General features: G+C 39.3%; 1 protein-coding gene across 1 annotated transcript in view; it reads left to right on the top strand.

Moving 5' to 3' along the window:
• GRM4 (glutamate metabotropic receptor 4) overlaps positions 1–20,236 on the top strand; it is a 412,871-nt gene that overhangs the window by 340,964 nt on the left and 51,671 nt on the right. The window contains exons 7-8 of the mRNA XM_070748521.1: positions 3,102–3,238; positions 4,817–5,752. Of these exons, the coding sequence (XP_070604622.1) occupies positions 3,102–3,238; positions 4,817–5,752 (1,073 nt within the window). The remainder of the gene's footprint in view (positions 1–3,101; positions 3,239–4,816; positions 5,753–20,236) is intronic.

Here is a 20,236-nt window from a genome sequence, read left to right as displayed (position 1 = left end):
CAAGCACATCTTCAGGTTAGGACTCACAGAAGTGCAGAAACATACATCAGTAATATGCTTCAATTCTGCAAATGTAGGCATAGGAGATCTGATAACAAAGAATTTTTAGGCATCTTAAAAAAATACTTTCAATATTTAACTAATGCTAATAATAGCCAGTACTATAGAAATAAATGTACACAGACCAGAGGATTATCATGTCTGGCTGGGTAGTGTATCTAAACTATATAAAGTATAAACTGACCTCTGTTTATTCATAAAAGGGCTGAAATAGTCCACCCAAATTAATGTACCATGTTGTTAGCATTGAATTTTAATGTTAGCCCTCTCCCCTGCATATACCATATAATTTAATGAGTAGTGCAATCATTCCTACTCCTTCTGTATGTTTGGTTGTCCCACAATAATTTCTGTTCCCATCCCTCATATTAGAAGAGGATGAAAAATAAAGAAAAACAGGAGAAGCTATAAAACCTGATGAAGTAATAACTGAGCAAGAGAGCAGATGAATGATTTAGAATTCATCTGATTGCTAGACTTTACACTTGATATACAAACACAAGTAGAAAAGGGGGAGTCAGGCCTACTTTGGTTCTTATAACTTTCTTCCTGGCTCAAGATATAAAAAAAGAAGCAGACAACTACATCACTGGTTTATCTCCAGGAGAACCAAAAAGGACAAAACCACACTGCAACTCGCCTCAATGGGAGTCACTTAATGAAGATTTGATCCTTAGAAATTGGAAAATAAAGGTGTTTTATGACAAGGAGATCAATATTATCACCTACTAATTGCTGCAGATCATCAAGCATCTGTTCAATGGGTCCCCTACTTGTTTTGTTACTATTTCTGCAGTCAGGTTAATTTTATTAAGTGGCCATAGTCTTGATGAGACCATTCTCCATAAGAAGGAAGTGGTAATATAAAATATCCGAAGAAACACTGGTCAGGTTTAGAAAGGACAGCATTTGGTAGGACAAGCAAGTTTTCCCAATAGGCTGCTTTATGACATTCAAGCATCAGATGCTGAGATGTGGGAGCAATACCGTCATGAGCCACCCCTAGTCTTCGGAGAGAGGCGGCATACAAATCTAATAAATTATTATTATTATTATTATTATTATTATTATTATTATTATTATTATTATTATGTGTCATGCAAACTCCTGAGTGCCTATTAAGTGATCCTGTTGCTACTGAGAATTATGGATTGTCCCAGGAACAGTGTTGAAAATTCAACTGTGAATCTAGTCAGGTTTCCTTCATAGAGATAGAGATCTATTTCTCTTTTTTCATTCCTTGATCTGACCCTAAGATCCAGTCTGCATTACAGTATGCTGATAGTGTAAGGCAGGAATAGGCAAAGTTGGCTCTTCTATGACATGTGGATTTCAACTCCCAGAATTCCTGAGCTAGAATGATTGGCTCAGGATTTCTGGGAGTTGTAGTCCACAAGTGGTAAAGCTAACTTTGCCTATCCCTGATGTAAGGCAATAGAAAAAACTATAGGAGAAAATAAAGATGTTAAACTACCGCATATATTTGGAATTGAAGACAATCAGGTCCTTGCACTTCTTCATGACCTCTCCATAGGCAGGTTCTTTTCAGCTCTTTCACTTCATGATATTAGCTCTTCAAGATTCACTCAACACAATAAAATATTTTGTTATTTTTTGTCTCCATCTATATGATTGAATGCTGAGCTGGGATTACCACTTTTGGTAAATGAATGATTGTAGGCTCATCATAGGCTGGCATTTTGAATGGATTTATTGCTCAAAGTTTTAGACAGAGCATATTCCTGGACGTCCAAGAGGAATGTAATGATAAGCAAGCAGATCTGATGGAGGATCTGTCTAATATCTTTTGTGTACAAAGTGGAACTGTTTGACTGTCAAAAAAGGGACCCTTCTTTTTCTTAGGATTTGCTGCTCGCTGAAAGTTTGATCAAGTTTATACCACTGTTATCAAATACAGGAACTAACAGGGTATGACCATAGATTTATGCTCCCTATAGCTGTCAGTATACTCATTTTACATTATAAATTGCTCAGAGATTTTATTTAATTTGTTCAATTCATGTCTTACACAACTGATGTAAGATGAGTAGTGGTGAATACAGTTGAAAAATATTAATGTAATGACAATGGCAAAAGAAGCTACACAACAAGAATAAAATCAAAAGAATGTCAGCTGAGGATAACCATCAGCAATAATTAACAATAATTCACAGGCCAACTAATCTCCCAACCTGTATGCGTGGGAGGACACCCAAGACTTAAGGGCCTTCTAATTTTGTGTATGTCACCAAACGCTCTGTTTTTGTGACACTACAGGAGAGATTTAGAAAAGGAATGGATGTTCTTTTCTGATCTGACATTAACATTTACAGCTTACTTTAAACCAATTTGATTTTGGCATCCAGTATGACAACAAACTCCTAATTCTCTGATTATAGAGTTAAATGGTAGGGATTATATAATCCTTAGCAAAGTCTAGATAGGCATAGTAATATCTGGACAAACTTGGCTGACCTTAAAAAGCTAAGAAAGATCAGATCTGGTTAACGTTTGGATAGAAGATCATGAAGAAGAAAGCTGCAAAAACCTAATTTTATTTAATTTACTAAATAAAGGCTTCCTTGCATGGGTAGCAGCTCATATTTTATCTTCTACATGTCTGTTTCTAGCAAAGAAACTACTAGTAAATCTGAATATAATTTGTAGCAGATCTGCCAAAAACCAACTAAAAGGCTTTTGCTTCCTAAGATAAGTTGCTTATATAAAAATGAAAAGAAAAAGTATATTTTAGTCTGAGGGAACAGAGTGAACTGAGTTTTAGTCTGAATCAGATGCTCAGAGTCCTTCAAATATACTCTTTGTTTCTTGATGTACTGTATGTTTATTCCTTTGCAACACTTTCCTATGCTTTTCTGTAGCAAGAAAACTTTGAGGTTCTCCCCCCCAAAAAAAAATCCTGTTGGGCAATTTTGCAAGAAAGCTTTACATATTAAACAAGATATATATGTTTGATAAATCAAATGTGCCATCCAATTTTATTTCCCTTTTCTTTCTGGAGCTAAGTACTTTGCTTCTTGTAGGTATTGCTGGAACTCCAGTGACATTTAATGAGAATGGAGATGCCCCAGGCCGCTATGACATCTATCAGTACCAGATAAAGAATGCTACGCCCGAGTATAAAGTTATTGGGCACTGGGCAGATCATCTAAACTTAAAAGTAAGTCAGTTTGTTGTATTTAGATATCTGAACATTTCTGGAACTTAACTTTCTGTCTTTTCAACTTCTGAATTTTAAGTAAGAATTGTAACTGTACTCAGGAAACCCAATAAAATCAAGAACATTGATCACAATGGGCTTATTTCTTTTATCCAGGCTATCTGTATATAGACATTGAAGAGAGATCATGCAGAAGAAGATTTGGGTTTAGCTCTCGCACTGCTGTATGATTTCATTCAGTAATTCAACCATTTCTAACTATCGGAATTATATTTTTAAGAGTATGCTGGAAAAAAAATATTGCAATTGGAAGTATCACCAAACAAACACAAAATTTAAAGGTTCAGTCCCAGGGGCAAATAAATACAGTAATACCTTTTCTTACGAACTTAATTGGTTCTGAAAGGAGGTTCATAAGGTGAAAAGTTCGTAAGATGAAACATTGCTTCCCATAGGAATCAATGTAAAAGCAAATAATACGTGCAAACCCACTTTAAGGCTTAAAAAAAAGCGGCAAGCAGACAAAGTGAAGGCTAACGGAGTGGAGACAGACAGCGAGGCGAAGTGAGGAATGGAGGTCCTAATGAAGGCTAATGCTGCCCCAAATCTCTCCAAATATCACTCCCCCAAAAGCTTCGTATCTCAGGTGCAAGCAAAAGGAGGCGGGGAATTCCAGCGGGGAATTCCCATGCAAGCAAATGGGAAATCCCGGTGGTGACAGTCACAAGGTAGGGGAATCCCTTCGGCAGTCAGATAGCTCATGCGCAGTAGGAGAGCCCACAGACCCGAACTCAGGTTTGTAAGACGGAAAGGGTTTTTAAGACAAGGCAAAGAAATCTTAAACCCCGGGTTCGTATCTTGAAAAGTTCGTTTGACGAGGGGTTCGTAAGATGAGATATCACTGTATAATGTATTTGCTTTTCCCCATTTGTTTTAAATCATTAAAGGTGCTCACACTTGATCTCAACTATTCCAGAGCAATACATTTCAATATTGAAATTAACAGTCAACAAGTGAAAGTTAGGTAAAGGATTTTGGAATTTTATCCAAACTTTTGTTTATCTTTTAATGAGCAGGTATTCAGAATTGGCTCTGTAGCTGTGCACAATAAAATTAAATAATATAACAAATGAAGTGGGAGTTACAGTCAGTCAGACAGTGTGTGCATGCAGCTTTGAAATAACCTTAAGAAGGAGAAAAAGATAGACTACGCAGCCACAATGAGAGGTGGCAAAGTATAGAGCTTGAACTATTTAGTATAGTTTAGCAAGGTCATTGTGAGTGGGCCCAGTTAGTTAAAGGCTGCAGTAGGTAAATTGCAAAACTCAAGGGTCTGTCTTGGGAGAGGAAGAATTTCTATAGGCTTTCAAAAACAAATATTTCAGCTTTAGGGGATTCTAGGGCAGGCAGAGCTGTAAATAAGAAGCCACACACATACCAACTAGATAAACTATTGATTAAAAACAAGCATTTTCTTCTACTTGGGTAGGACATTTGACCTGATCTCTTATTCTGACCCAGGCTTAGGTAAGTTGCTGAGATTCTAGCTTTCTCCCTCTCTCTTTCTCTCTGCTGCAGATGGAACGCCTGCATTGGCCTGGGGGAGGCAACCGTGTGCCCACCTCCATATGCAGCCAGCCATGCAAACCAGGCGAAAGGAAGAAGCTGGTGAAGGGCATCCCATGCTGCTGGCACTGTGAGCGCTGTGATGGATACCAATATCAGCACGATGAGTTCCATTGCAAGGTGTGCCGTCTCAGTGAGCGCCCCAATGAGAACCACACTGGCTGCATCCCCATCCCCATTGTTAAACTTGAGTGGGGCTCTCCTTGGGCTGTGATGCCCGTTTTCATTGCCATTGTGGGCATCATCGCCACCCTTTTTGTGGTGGTGACATTTGTGCGCTACAATGACACGCCTATTGTCAAGGCCTCAGGGCGGGAACTAAGCTATGTGCTGCTGACGGGTATCTTTCTTTGCTATGCCACTACCTTCCTGATGATTGCTGAGCCTGACTTGGGCACCTGCTCGTTGCGGCGTGTCTTTCTTGGCCTGGGCATGAGCATCAGTTACGCTGCCTTGCTGACCAAAACCAATCGCATCTACCGCATTTTTGAGCAGGGCAAGAAGTCGGTGAGTGCTCCACGCTTAATCAGCCCTGCTTCCCAGCTGGCCATCACCTTCAGCCTCACATCCCTGCAACTCATAGGGGTCTGTATCTGGTTCATTGTGGACCCTTCACACTCTGTCATCGACTATGAGGACCAGCGGACTACAGACCCCCGCTTTGCCCGGGGAGTCCTTAAGTGTGACATTTCTGACCTATCCCTCATCTGTTTGCTTGGATACAGCATGCTGCTCATGGTAACCTGCACTGTGTATGCTATAAAGACCCGTGGGGTTCCTGAGACCTTTAATGAAGCCAAGCCCATTGGGTTTACCATGTACACTACTTGCATTGTGTGGTTAGCCTTCATTCCTATCTTCTTTGGGACATCACAATCAGCGGAGAAGGTAATGGCCATGAGAGGTGGGCAGGATGAGTAAATCTTCCACTCTGTTCCAGGTCTTCCAGTGATGAAATGTGCCTGGCATGTTTGAATCTGCAGACCTTTATATTGATCTGATAACTTGAGAGTCTTCAGGGGCTATTGAAATTAGTCTTGTTCTGCTTTGGGGGTTTCCTTATGGTGGGCTTTTTTTACTGCTTTGGTTTTTCATCATTTGGACATCTAAACTTAAAAGTAAGATTTGGGGGTTTCTTTTTCTGGATTACTTTTCTCTTTTTCTTTTCTTTTGTTCCCCATTCCCTTGTATTAATAACATTATTTTCATTTCTTTTTTTCTTCCATTACACTACCCCATCCATTCCTTAGCAATACAGACAGATATCATTGTCTATGGAATATACACTATATTACAAAAATGTGAAGAGGTTGTACCATCCTCGACAATCCAAGATTTCAGATGATGCCCATATGAGTTTATCCCAAGCATATTTATACTCAGTGATGATTGACCACTACCTCTGCTGAAAGCTGTTTTCAAGCTAACATTTCCTTTGAACTTGAGGTTATGACCCCGTGTTCTTGATTTTTGTTTAATATAGGAGATACTGCCTTTTAGAACCTTATCCACACCCTTAAAGTTTCCATCATGTCATCCTCTTTCCTTCTGTCCTCCATGCTACACATATTTAGTTCCTCCAGTGTCTCTCCTCAAACCTTGCATCATTTTTGATAACAGAATAGTGGATCCTGATGGAAAAGCTGAATCCTTTCCCAAAACCATTCTGTCTTTCACTCTCCCTCTTTTTTTTACAGCTGGCTGGAAGTTATAATTATAGCAGTTATAACAATATATAATTGTGTAAAAGTTCTAGCCACATCACATGAGAAAATGATGATGGTGGAATTGAGTTGTACTTGAAGCACGCGAAAAATGAACAAAGATCTTACGCTAAATTGATTTGCACATTATAAACTCTGCTTCTACCTAACTTTGTGTTTCAATTTACCAACGATAAGAAAATACCTGATTCAAATCACTTTCATGGGGTAGTCTAGTTACTTTTTGGATAATAGGAACTGCAGGACTCTGATTTGCCAGTAGATGAGTTGTGGGCCTGTTCCACTGTGGTTGCTAGTTATGCAGCTGGCCAAGAGCCAGCATTGAGTTCAATGTGACATTAAGAGAGGGAAATAACATTGTGCAATATACTACAAAATAGTATCCTGGATCCTTAATCTGAGCGAAGTATGGCTGAGTGAAGATCAAATACATCAAATACACACTTGGAAGAACTGAACTCATAGATGACCCTCACTCGATCAAAATCCTTGGAGTACTGATATCCAATGACCTACAGTAAGTGCTAGAGCCCACTGTAACAGCATTGCCAAAAAAGCATTAAGAGCATTAAAATCTAATTTTACATAGCTTCTTCTCTAGAAACACTGAACTGCTAATCAGAGCATACAAAACTTTTGTCAGACCAATTCTTGAATACAGCTCACCTGTATGGAACCCTCATTGCATAATAGACATTAATACAATTGAAAGAGTCCAGAAATATTTCATTAAAAGAGTCCTTTACTCCTCCTCTCGAAACAAATTACCTTACTCCTCTAGACTTCAAATATTACGTTTAGACAATTTACAACTACATTGCCTCTGAACCAGTTGTTTATAAAATCATATACCAAAATGTCCTCCCTGCCAGTGACTACAGTGATCCCCCGGTTATTGCGTCCCCGACCATTGCGAACAGGGTAATTTGCGATTTTTGAACCCGGAAGTCAGAACACCATCTGCGCATGCGTGCCCTTTTTTTCTATGGGCACGCATGCGTAGATGGCGCCGGGCAGATCAGCTGCTGGGCGGCTTCCCTAGGTCTTCCTCCTCTTGACCGGCATCAGCGAGGAGTTTCCCCACCACCGCCCACGCAAACTCCTCGCTGCTGCCGCTTCGCTCGGGCCGCTTCCCAGCTGAGTACTCAGCTGGGAAGCGGCCCGAGCGAACGGCTTGTCCGCAGCCTGCCTGCCCGCGCGCCCGCGGCTCGCGCGCCCTTCTCCCGCCCACGCCGTTCGCTCGGGCCACTTCCCAGCTGAGTACTCAGCTGGGAAGTGGCCCGAGCGAACGGCTTGTCCGCAGCCTGCCTGCCCGCGCGCCCGTGGCTCGCGCGCCCTTCTCCCGCCCACGCCGTTCGCTCGGGCTGCTTCCCAACTGAGCCCTCAAGCCAAGCACAGAAGTTCGCCTTTGGCGCTTGGCTTGAGGGCTCAGTTGGGAAGGTGCGCGGGTGTTTTAAAACGTCCCCGCCGACATGGGGGGCTCGCTAGCACACCCCCGAACCCCCAACCCGGGTTTGGGGGTGTGCTAGCGAGCCCCCCATGTCGGTGGGGACGTTTTAAAACACCCACGCGACTTTCCAATGAGTCCCGAAGACAAACGTCAAACTTCCGCGTTTGTCTTCGGGACTCATTGGAAAGTCGCGCGGGTGTTTTAAAACGTCCCCGCCGACATGGGGGGCTCACTAGCACACCCCCAAACCCGGGTTGGGGGTTCGGGGGGGTGCTAGCGAGCCCCCCATGTCGTCGGGGACGTTTTAAAACACCCGCGCGACTTTCCAATGAGTCCCGAAGACAAACGCGGAAGTTTGACGTTTGTCTTCGGGACTCATTGGAAAGTCGCGCGGGTGTTTTAAAACGTCCCCGCCGACATGGGGGGCTCGCTAGCACCCCCCCGAACCCCCAACCCAGGTTAGGGGGGGTGCTAGCGAGTCCCCCTTGTCGGTGGCGATGTTTTAAAACAGCCGCGCCGCCCCCAATCTTCGGCTCCTCGCTAGCACTGCGGAAGTAAAAACACCATCTGCACATGCGCAGATGGTGTTTTTACTTCCGCAGCGCTACTTCGCGAAAACCCGCTCGTTGCGGGGGGTCCTGGAACGGAACCCTCGCAACGAGCGGGGGATCACTGTATTTCACATTTGACAACAAAAATGCAAGAGCACGCAATAGATGCAAACTAAATGTAAATCAGTCCAAACTTGACTGCAGAAAATATGATTTTAGCGGTCAACACCTGGAAGTCACTACCTGGAATTCACTACCTGACTCTGTTGTTTCTTCCCCCAACCCCCAAATCTTCAACCTTACATTTTCTACAGTCGACCTCTTCCCTTTTCTAAGAGGTATGTAAGGGGTGTGCATAAGCACGCCATTGTGTCTACCGTCCCTACTGTCTTTTGTCATTCATTCATTCATTCATTTATTTTGATTTGTCCAATACACAATAATACACAATGAGGGTTATAGAGGATATGATCAGGTAGAATGTATTAAAAGGGGAATAGAGGAGAAGATAAAGGGGTAAAATATAACTCTGAGAGAATAGCAGGAAAAGATATAGGTATAGAAGAGAAGATATAGGAGATATAGGAGAGACAATAGGACAGGGGACAGTAGGCACTCTGGTGCACTTATGTATGCCCCTTACTGACCTCTTAAGAACTTGGAGAGGTCAACCGTGGATAGTCTAAGGGTAAAGTGTTGGGGGTTAGGGGATGATACTACAGAGTCCAGTAGTTAATTCCACGCTTCGACAACTCGATTACTAAAGTTGTATTTTTTACAGTCAAGTTTGGAGCGGTTAATATTAAGCTTGTATCTGTTGTGGGCTCTTGTGTTGTTGTGGTTGAAGCTGAAGTAGTCTTTGACAGGCAGGATGTTGCAGCATATGATCTTGTGGGCAATACTTAGATCATGTTTGAGGCGTCTTAGTTCTAAGGTTTCTAGACCCAGAATTGTAAGTTTAGTTTCGTAGGGTGTTCTGTTACAGGTAGAGGAGCGAAGAGCTCTTCTGGTGAAGTATCTCTGGACATTTTCGAGGGTATTAATGTCAGAAATGTGGTATGGGTTCCAAACAGATGAACTGTATTCTAGGAAGGGTCTGGTGAAAGTTTTATAAGCTCTTGTAAGTAGTGTCATAGGGAATGGGGAAATTGATTCCCCTGGGCCATTTCCGCTTTACATATGGTTTGTATGAGATGTATGATTGTTTTTTATATTAAGGGTTTTAAATTGTTTTAACCATTCGATTTGTATTGTTTTGTTGTTGTGAGCCACTTCGAGTCTCCGGAGTGGGGCAGCATACAAATCTAATAAATAATAATAATAATTGCCAGAGCAGAAGCTACGTAGGATTAGATTAACAACTCTTAAAGCCTTCTTGGTGAGGTTGTTGCAATGGACTTTGGCACTTAAGTCTAGTTATTAGTACTCCGAGGTCCTTCACCGAGTGGGGATTATCTGTGATTATTTGTTTATTCAGTTTGTATTTGGAGTTTTGATTCTTTTTTGCTGATGTGAAGGACAGAGCATTTGTTGGTTGAGATTTGGAGTTGCCTTGTGTTAGACCAATCAGAAACAGAGTCTAGGTCTTTTCGGAGAGCAGTTGTGTTATTGGTGGTGTTGAAGAGTTTTACAAGAGTTTTACTTTCTATCACTACTTCCTACTTATATTATATAAATACAAACTATAATTCTATACTTGTATGACAAAATAAATAAATAAATAGACAGACAGACAGACAGACAGACAGACAGACAGACAGACAGATGCCTTCAGGTTGCACTTTTTCAGGGGCAGTGATCAGGGAAAGCATAACATTTGTCTTACTCCCGAAACACCAGTTCAGTTGAACATAACCAAGTTTCTATCAGTAGAATATGGCCTCTTGACAAGGGTTTACATTTTTTTAAAAAACTAAAAGGTACCAAGGCCTGAAGAAATCTGAAAACTGAAATGAGAGTACTCTAATATTTCCTAAATGTATCCCATAAAACAGAACCCTCTCAGTATGGTTGATAGAATGTGTGAGATCTGAGATCAAGACTTTCTTTGTGCTTTATAATTTTTAATAAATGTACTCACTCAAATGTCATTAATCTAACTTATAAACAACGGCACTTTGTTTTTTCAAATTTACCTACTAGTGTCACATTAATTTACTACATAGGCTTCTTCTTCTAGCCTATTATTATCAGTATTATCAGCTGAAGAAACTCTGCCTGAGTGGATAGAGAGCATCCATTCAATCATTCATCCTTCAATGTATTTCCTCTCTCAGCTGGAATGTTGTTGTGATTTTAATTAATACTTGAGCAGTTTAGCAACACAGAGTTTTATGACTGATGCTTTTGCCGTGAATGAGGTGGTATATCTTGCAGCAGTCAGACTCCCAAAGAAAATAACACCATTATTTTGATCCTTGGGCTCTGTCTTCCCTGCCAGATCAGTGGTGTTAAAGGGCGACCCATTAGCTAATCAAATAGTAAAAACACAACCTGGCAGGCAATGGGGGTTTGTGAAGCTTGATTCCCAGTTGGTGTAGAGCAGTGAAATGCCAGAAATATAATGTCTGTTTGGATGAGACTTTGTTCTTCTATGCTCTGTTAGATTCATGGGGGGACAGGGATGGGGACATTATGTGCGGTCTTGAGCATTCCTGACCTCATATCTTTCAACATCTGTACAAATGGAAGTTTATTAAAGAGGATGTGATCCATCAATTATGCATGCTATGCACACTTTATAGGGGGAGGATTTTTTCTCTGTGACATGACTGCAAATTATCTTGCACTGGTGCCTGATGCTACATGTTCCTTTAATAAGGTTTTGTTGATTTGTTTTGCTGTTGTTAGTTGCAAAGTCATGTCCGATCCATCGCGGCCCCACAGGCAACTTTCCTCCAGGTCTTCCCCAGGAGACAATTTTAAGTTTATGCCGACTGCTTCAGTGACTCCATTCAGACACCTCATTCTCTGTCACTCCCTTCTTCTTTTGCCCTCAGTCTTTCCAGCATTAGGTTCTTCTCCAGTGAGTCTTTCCTTCTCATTTGGTGGCCAAAGTATTTTATCTTCATCTTCAGGATCTGGCCTTCTAAAGAGTAGTCAGGGTTGATCTCCTCAAGGACTGACTGGGTTGATTGCCTTGCAGTCTAAGGGATTCACAGAAATCTTTTTCAGCACCATAGTCCAAAGCCCTCAATTCTTTGATGCTCAGTAGTGATGGGCGAACCGAACCCACACAATTCGGGTCTGTACTGAATTTTGCGGTGTTCGGTTTGCCGAACACGAACCCGGAATTTTTTCAAAGTTTGGGGTTGTGTTCGGTGTTCGGAGCTTTGACGTCACCGGCAGGTTGCTAAGGACGCCAAAGTGATCACTTCCTGGATTCCATGGAATCCAGGAAGTGATCACCTTGGCGTCCTTAGCAACCTGCTGGTGATGTCAAAGATCCGCCCCCGGAATCTCTTCGTGGGAGGGATTCCCCGTTCGGGTTCGAGTTTGGCCGAATTTTGCGTAACGTTCGTTCAAACTTTCCGAACCCAAACACCGTTGGGTTCGCCCATCACTAATGCTCAGCCATCTTTACAGTCCAACTTTCACAGCCATAAATTGCAACTGGAAAAATCATAGCCTTGACTATACATACTTTTGTTGACAGGATGATGTCTCTGCTTTTTAGCATGTATTTAACTGTTCTATAGCTTTCCTCTCCAAGGACAAGTGTCTTTTAATTTCTTGGCTGTAGTCAACATGTGTGTGATCTTGGAGCCTAGGAAAATAAAATCTGTCACTACCTCCGTTATACAAAACAATGAAGGTAGTGATTTGTTTAGTACAGTATAATAAAATAAAAAGTCTTATATTATAATAAATGAGATGAGGTGTTTTATAGCTACCAATCAGACATTTTTATACTTCCTTTTTTAATTAGGTGGATCTTCCTGTTTTGTTTTGTTTTAAGTATAGATCTCTCCCCCCCCCCCCATGATAGAATGTATGGTTACTATCATAAAACTTGCTGGTATTTATTTTTACTCCTGTGGATCTGATGTTGCTTAAGGGATATATTATACACTAAATTAGTCTACAGAAAGACTTTTCAAACTTTTTCAAGCCATGGAACCTGTAAGAAAATTGGCTGCATATGAATGATTCCCCCCACCCCTTAGACTCAGAGAATTCCATCAAATTCTCATCATCTAGAATTCTGCAGAACCTAATTTCGAAAACTTTAGTACAGAGTTAATCAGGTAGAAGTTTTTTCTCTGCTAATAGTGTTTTATTTTTACTTTTTTATTAATTAAATGTGTTTGCCACAAGATGACTCTGGGTAGATTACAACTTTAAATTTAAATGTTATTTTTCTGTTTGGAAGGATTATTTGTTGTTGTGAGCCGCCCCGAGTTTGCGGAGAGGGGCGGCATATAAATCCAATAAACCTAAACCTAAACCTTGTGCATTTACTTATCAGTATGCCCTTGATTAGGATGTGGAAAGCAAAGTATACTCTGTAATTTATTAGTTTCTTGAAAAAACCTTTTATATTCATTTTTATTTTAAAATTTCCTTGTCAAGCTCAAACACATCCGCAAGAATTGAGTGACAATCAACTTTGTAGTTAAGTTTTCATTTCCCCTCAGTTTTATGCTCATTTTACCTAATTTCTGTGTCAGTTTGCAATTTCTTTTCTTAAGAAAAAGAGCCTGCATAAAAAAAAAGATTAGTTATTTGTGTGCATTTCTCAAACTAGGCATTTTTGAATATTTGCAAACATGGCCCCATTAATAATAACTTGTCTTTTTATGGATACTTCTGGTATGTGTTCCTGCACTATCCACATTTTTTGTATTAAAATGCAAATTGAATTAATATCTTTCTGATCTGTAGTGAGAGTCCACCTATTGGTAGGGACACTTTGATAGATACCTACAGTGATGGGCTGCCAAAAGTTTTACTGCTACACTGTGGGTGTGGCTTATTTTGTAGGTGTGGCTTGATGACCATGTGACTGGGTAGGAGTGGCTTGCCAGCCATGTGACCAGGTGGGAGTGGCTTGACAATCATGTGACGGGGTGGTTTAAAGGTCATGTGACTGGGTGGGAGTGGCTTACCGACCAAGATATGTTTTCAAATAGGTGCTTGGACTGTTTTTCAGTTGATTAAGTCACATTATTTGAATAGCCACAAAAAGGACAAATGATAGACAGCATTATTTGTTGAGGAACACAGTAACATTTTAAGGTTTTGTACTGAACCCACACGGTTCAGTATGATAACAGATTAGGCAAGTAGCTCAATTTTCCTTAATTGCTATAAAAGTTCAGTTCTAGATAATGTTTAAAATGATTAAAGCGTTTATGGGTAAAAACATGCTATTTAATTATTTCCTCTTTTAAAAGTAATTAAGGATCATACTAAGGTACTAGAGAAGGAAGGACAATAAAAAAAACTATTAAATATTAAATAAATAGTGCATAAACTTACACTGCATCCACCTTGTGGGGGCAGCAGCCTATTACTGGACACCTAACACCTACATCAACTGCCATCAACTTTGTTTCTGAAGGGTCAGATATATGCATAACCCTGTTAACTGTAGTAATTGTAAGGAACTTGTTGTATTACAGATTCTATTCTTTTCTCTTACTCAGCCAGTAGTTCTTTCTAGCAATGAAACTCACGATTGCAGAGCCTTCTTTCACAATGTTTGGAGTCAAGTTTAAGTTACTTCTGAATATAGCAATGGATACAGCTGAATCTCATGGCTGATTTCTTGGCCTGGACTTCATTCTGTTTTGGATACCCACCTGGAAGGACCTTCTATGTTTGCTTCTCATTGCTGTTACCAAGGCCTGAAACAATCAGTTTCAGCTGAGCAGCAACCCAGATTTATCTGATATGTTTGCTTAGGCTTTAATTAAAAAAATCAATCTTTAATAATCCTGGCAAACAGAGATATGATAGGAGCACTACTGGGTCTATCCATGGGAAGGAGAACGTGTCCAGTCAAACTCTATAGCAGTCATCCTATATGTATCATTGTATGCATGTGTGTAAGGAAGAAGAAAAAATAAGTTTGGTATCTACAGAATCTTTGAGTTAGCATCAGATTTAGTCAATCGGTTGTGGAGAAAAAAAATCTTATAAATAGTTGCTATATGGTAGAAAATGTTTAGAAAAAAAAAATGAATCTTGCTCCAGAAAATATGGAGCAGGCATTTTTCACTCTTTTCCAATCACCATTTTGGTCTCTTGGTTTGCATTTGACTTATTTATTATTTGACCTATTATCTTCAGTACTAGTACCAGTCATTTTTAAAAAAATGAGTCCAACCCAAATCTCCAAAGACTGGATGAATAATATATTACAAGGTTTTTTAAATGTTTAAAAGGCTGCAGAAGCTATTAATAAAAAACAAAAAGTCCTAGAACTGATCAAAAGGCAAAGCTGCTATGACTGAAAATTGCCTATGTTTGAATGCTCTTCCTCCTCCTCTTACAGAAACCCAATAAATGTTTGAAGATACAATTTGAACACACACACCCATACAATTTGAACAATATATTCCTATGGATAGGTCTTGAGGTTTGAGTTTCTGTGACAGATGGATTTTGAATACATATTTAAAGCTGAAGAATGATGAAGGAAATAAATGCAGCATTGTCTACAAAGTCTTTTATAATAACTTTGTATTATAGTGGGCTCACATAATTAGCTGCCCATTGCTTTCTGGCCAGGCTCTAAATCTTCCCTCAAATTAACTTCAAGTAAATTTGGAGCTGTGCCCAAAATTAAATGTGTAAATCAAATTGCAATGTTTCTTTTGGAGAGAATACTATAACACCAAATTGAAACATTATTAAATTTGGGAATCAGTTCTACTATAGAGCTACAGAGTAGGGTTCAGAGACTAAGCCATTTCAAAGTACAGGAGTAAATCTAGTGTCAAGTTAAGAATTAAAAGAAATGTGGCAGGCTTTCTGTTTTGATGAAATGGCAGTGAAGAAACTAACAAGAAAGCAGGAGCTGTTTTTAAAGAGATTACTTGCCGAAAGCTCCCTTAAAGCCAGTTTAATATGCTTGGTATAGTGTGGGTAATAAAGAAGGAAATTATAATGACTGTAGATTATGTGCAAGGTTGCTCACCTTCTTGCTGCAACTTGTGATGGAATAATTTAGGGTTGCTGAAAGCTAGCTGTCAAGTTGCAATTGAAAAAGAGGCTTTGGCTCATTTGGAAGACTCCTAATATGCAGTTTCCTTTTTCTATTCCATTGCTAACAAGCTGATTAGAAGCCTTTGTAGTAATTCACCTAGCTCTCTTGAGACCTCATACCCCACCTAATAATAAAGAGAGTTCCTGTTTTTTTTATTTAAAAATGGAATATGTAGTCAACAAGGTCTTTTCTTTCTCTAGGCAAGACTGCCCCAATATATTCTGAGGTTTAAAAGCCACAAAATGACACACCTTACATGGAAAGGCCAATTATATAATAATTGAATCTTAAAATTCCAATGTATCTCTCCTTTAATTTCAAAAATAAAAATACAGGCATTCCTCAACATACCACTGTAAATTGAGCCCAGAATGTCTGTTGCTCAGTGAAGCATTTGCTAAGTGAGTTCTGCCCCTTTTTATAACCACTGTTACAACAGCTTAACAGTTTTTAATTGATTCACTGCTCTTGTTAATGATTGTTAAGTGAATCAAGCTTTCCTATTGACTTTGCTCGTCAGAAGGTTGCAAATAGTGATAGCATGATGCCAGGACACTGCAACCATCATAAATATGAATCAGTTTCCAAGCATCTGAATCTTTATCTTATGACCCTGGGGATACTGCCACAGTCGCAAATGTGAAACATGGTCATAATACACTTTTTTAGTGCTGTTTTAAGTTTGAATGGTCACTAAATCAACCATTGTAAGTCAAGGACCCCCTGCAGCTGAAATTAGTCTAGGTTCAGATTTATACATGCTTAGTTCTGCCTGCACAAAGAAAATATGCTACTCAGCTCTTTGACCCATAGAGATGATTGTTGTGACTGGGAAGTTTGGGTTTCACCTGAGGTGTATAAAAAATGATTGCCCCATTTTGTCCCCCTAGCTTTTCCTTTTAATAATTATGGTTTGATAATCAATAGTGTGACTTAATGCACTGGAATGCATTTAAAGAGATCCAGTTTCAAATCAACCCGGAGCCAGATGACTTTGGGTCAGTCGTTTATTTGCAACACAATTTATCTTCTGAACTTCTTGTAAAGCTAAAATGAAGGGAAAGGTAAGATGCTCATATTAAAATAAATGTCCATAACCTTTTTTAAAATGCCACTTTAAAAAAGTGAGTAAAATACAAAATTTTACAAAAAATAAATTTGCCTTCTCTTGAGCTTTTTCAAGACAATTTGAATAGTTAAGAGATATTATTTAAAGATGAGAGAGAGAGAGGGAGAGAGAGAGAGAGAGAGAGATAGCAGGGAAGTCAATGGAACACTGCATTGTGATACGAAATCCAGCATATAAATCTTGTTTGCTTTGTATTGCTGGGTTTTGTGATGATGATGATGATGATGATGATGATGATGATGATGATGATGATAATAATAATAATAATAATAATAATAATAATAATAATAATAATGGCTGAATTGGAAAACCTGGACTAAAAAACATGTAAACTCTTGAATATGCATCACGCTTTACATCCATAAAGTGACACTGACAGGTTGTACCTGCAAGAAGAATAGGGGGCAGAGGGCTATTGCAAATCCATCAAACTGTAAAAGAAGAAAAATGAAGTTTGAATGATTATGTGAACCAAAGTACAGAAAGATTGCTGCAGGCTGTGAAAATGGAGAACATTATAAAAACAACAGAAACAAAGGCTAAATATTAGAAAAAACAATTGGATGACAGAGTAAGTGAATGAAAAAACAAAGCTCTGCATGGACAGGACTTGAAAAACTTTGAAGGAAAATGTGGTGACAACCTTACATGGGCATGGCTTAAGAGAGGAAGAATGAAACAGAATACTTAACATTTGCTGTGCAAGATCAAGCACTACAATACCATGAAAGCAAAGATACAAAACCCCACTGGCAATCCAAACTGGTGATTTTGCAATGAGAAAGTTAATATGTGAATGCAGCAAAATTGTGCAAACTGATTACAAAGCTAGACATGATTGAATTGCTAAATTATTCCACTGGTCATTATGTAAAAAATATGACATACTTGAATCCAAAATGTCATGGGAGCAGAAAGTGGAAAATGTTACCAAAAATGAGACGGTGAAAATCTTGTGAGACTTGAAAATACAGTGGTACCTCTAGATACGAGCTGCTCCACATGCGAGTATTCCAAGTTACGAGCCGCGACGCGAGCGAAATTTCTGTTCGACACCCGAGCTCAAATTCGGGATACGAGCCGAGCTTCCACTAGGTGGCGCAAGAATCTCCTTGCTTCCGGTTATCTCGGCGCGAAAAACAAAGTCTAAAGGCATTTGTTTGAGATGTGAGTTGATCGACTTACGAGCTCGAGTCTGGAACGAATTAAACTCGTATGTCGAGGTACCACCGTACAGACGGATCATCATTTGGAACACAATATGCCAGATATCGCAGTTCTGGAGGGCCAAAGCATACAGTTTATTTCTATAGTTGTTCTTGGAGATGTCATTGGTATCAATGTCAGATGTCAGAGATATCTTTGGTTTCTTTTATTGCAGTCATTCTACTTCTATTTGCAGATCTTTGTTTATTATAGAATTTAGCATTTAGATTCATAGTGCTTTTACACCCCTCTCTACGCGGTTTACAGAATCAGTATATTGTTCCCAACAATCTCATTTTACACACCTTGGAAGGTTGAGTCAGCCTTGAGACGGTGGTGAGATTTGAACTGCTGAGCTACAGCTAGCAGTTAGCTGAAGTAGCCTGTAGGGCTGCACTCTAACCCCTGAGCCACTCCACCTCCAGTATTATGATTATAGTACCAAATGTAGGCAAAGCAACCAAAAGTAAAAAATGAAATAAACTAATAAAATAAAACCTTTCCATCTACCCATTTTGTTTCTTCCTCTTCTTCTTCTTCTTCTTCTTCTTCTTCTTCTTCTTCTTCTTCTTCTTCTTCTCCTCCTCCTCATATTATTATTATTATTGCTATTATTATTATTATTATTATTATTATTATTATTATTATTATTGAAAAGGCATGTTTTTATAAGCTTTTAGATCAGTTTAGTGCTTCAGTATCACCTCAGCAGATGGCACATTCTTTCATCTGCTGAGGTGAGCTTATAAGAAAATTAAGTGCCAAAATGGTCAAGAACACTTGAGGCGACATAAAATGAAAAACTGACTTTCAAATAGTGTCAGGAAAATGCTGCTGAAGATTGCATTTGCAATGAGAGAGAGAAATGGTGGATGTTGTTTACTTCTGCCTTCAAAAGAAGGATCACTGTTCTATTGTAGCATCAGACAACCAGGCAGTGTGGGATAGGTTCACTAATTAAGATAAGAACAAATTTCCTTCTAAAAGAATTGTAAACAAAAAAAAAGAACTCTACTAAATACTGGCTGGAGTCCTAGTAAATTCCAGTAAAATCTAACATTCTCTGCCACAAGTCTAAACCTAGCAGGCTATAGTGGTAAGGTATTGTAAAGGTTCAGGTTCAAATCCATTATAGACTCATGGTGACTTTGGCCTGTTACTCTTTCTCAACCCAATCTACCCAATTGGGTTGAAGTAATATCCCCATGTAAACTGGCTTGCGCTCCTGGAGTAAGGGCAAAGGATGGATATAGCAAAGATTAGGGGGAAATGCTTTGAATCTTGCATGAAATTAAGCATAGCAGTTTTTTGGTATTTATTAGAGGAGTCAGACTTTCTGCAGAAACCTGGGGGAAAAAAGATGATGTTTTAAGTGCCTTGCTCATGGACTTCTTCCAAATAATTTTCAATTTGTAAATTTCATATCCTTCCTCTGTGCCCCTCTTTCCATACAAGTGACTCCTAATTTGTATAGAGAACCAAATGATTACACTGAATGTAGCTCCGCCCAACCATTCCCAAAGAGTAATTTATCTCCTTTCAGCAATTTACCTCCTTGCAGCAAACAGCAGCGGAGCCTGATTAGCACAAGCCACTGTTTATCTGCCTCCAGACACTAACACTGATTGATTGAAGTTGGACCTGCTAAAATGAAAGTGAAACTAAAACTGCAGGAGTCAAATTGCTGCAGGGAGAGGCAAAGAGTGAAACTGTCTGTTTTTTGCTGCAAGAAGGTAGAAATTGTAGAAATTGTAATCTTCCATCATTGGAATGGTCATATTTGTATACATTTTTCATAACAGGTAGATGTACTGGTAATAAGAAAAAAATAATCTAGATTCTATGTAAATTAAAATACATCTCTACTATTGTGCTGATACATGAATATTAAAAAGATAAGGTATCAAATGAACCAATCGTGTGAAGGAAATCTAACAGCAGGGATCAAGTTATAATAATAATAATAATGAATTAATTAATAATAATAATTTATTAGATTTGTATGCCTCGGGGCGGCTCACAACAATAACAAAAAACAATATTATAGCGAAACAAATCTAATATTAAAAAAGAAGCATATAAAACCCTATCATATTTAA

The sequence above is a fragment of the Erythrolamprus reginae genome, chromosome 3 (genome assembly GCF_031021105.1).
Source record: "Erythrolamprus reginae isolate rEryReg1 chromosome 3, rEryReg1.hap1, whole genome shotgun sequence".
NCBI classification, from domain to species: domain Eukaryota; kingdom Metazoa; phylum Chordata; class Lepidosauria; order Squamata; family Dipsadidae; genus Erythrolamprus; species Erythrolamprus reginae.
Note: the sequence above shows the minus strand (reverse complement) of the source record. Positions and strands in the feature narration are given on the sequence as shown.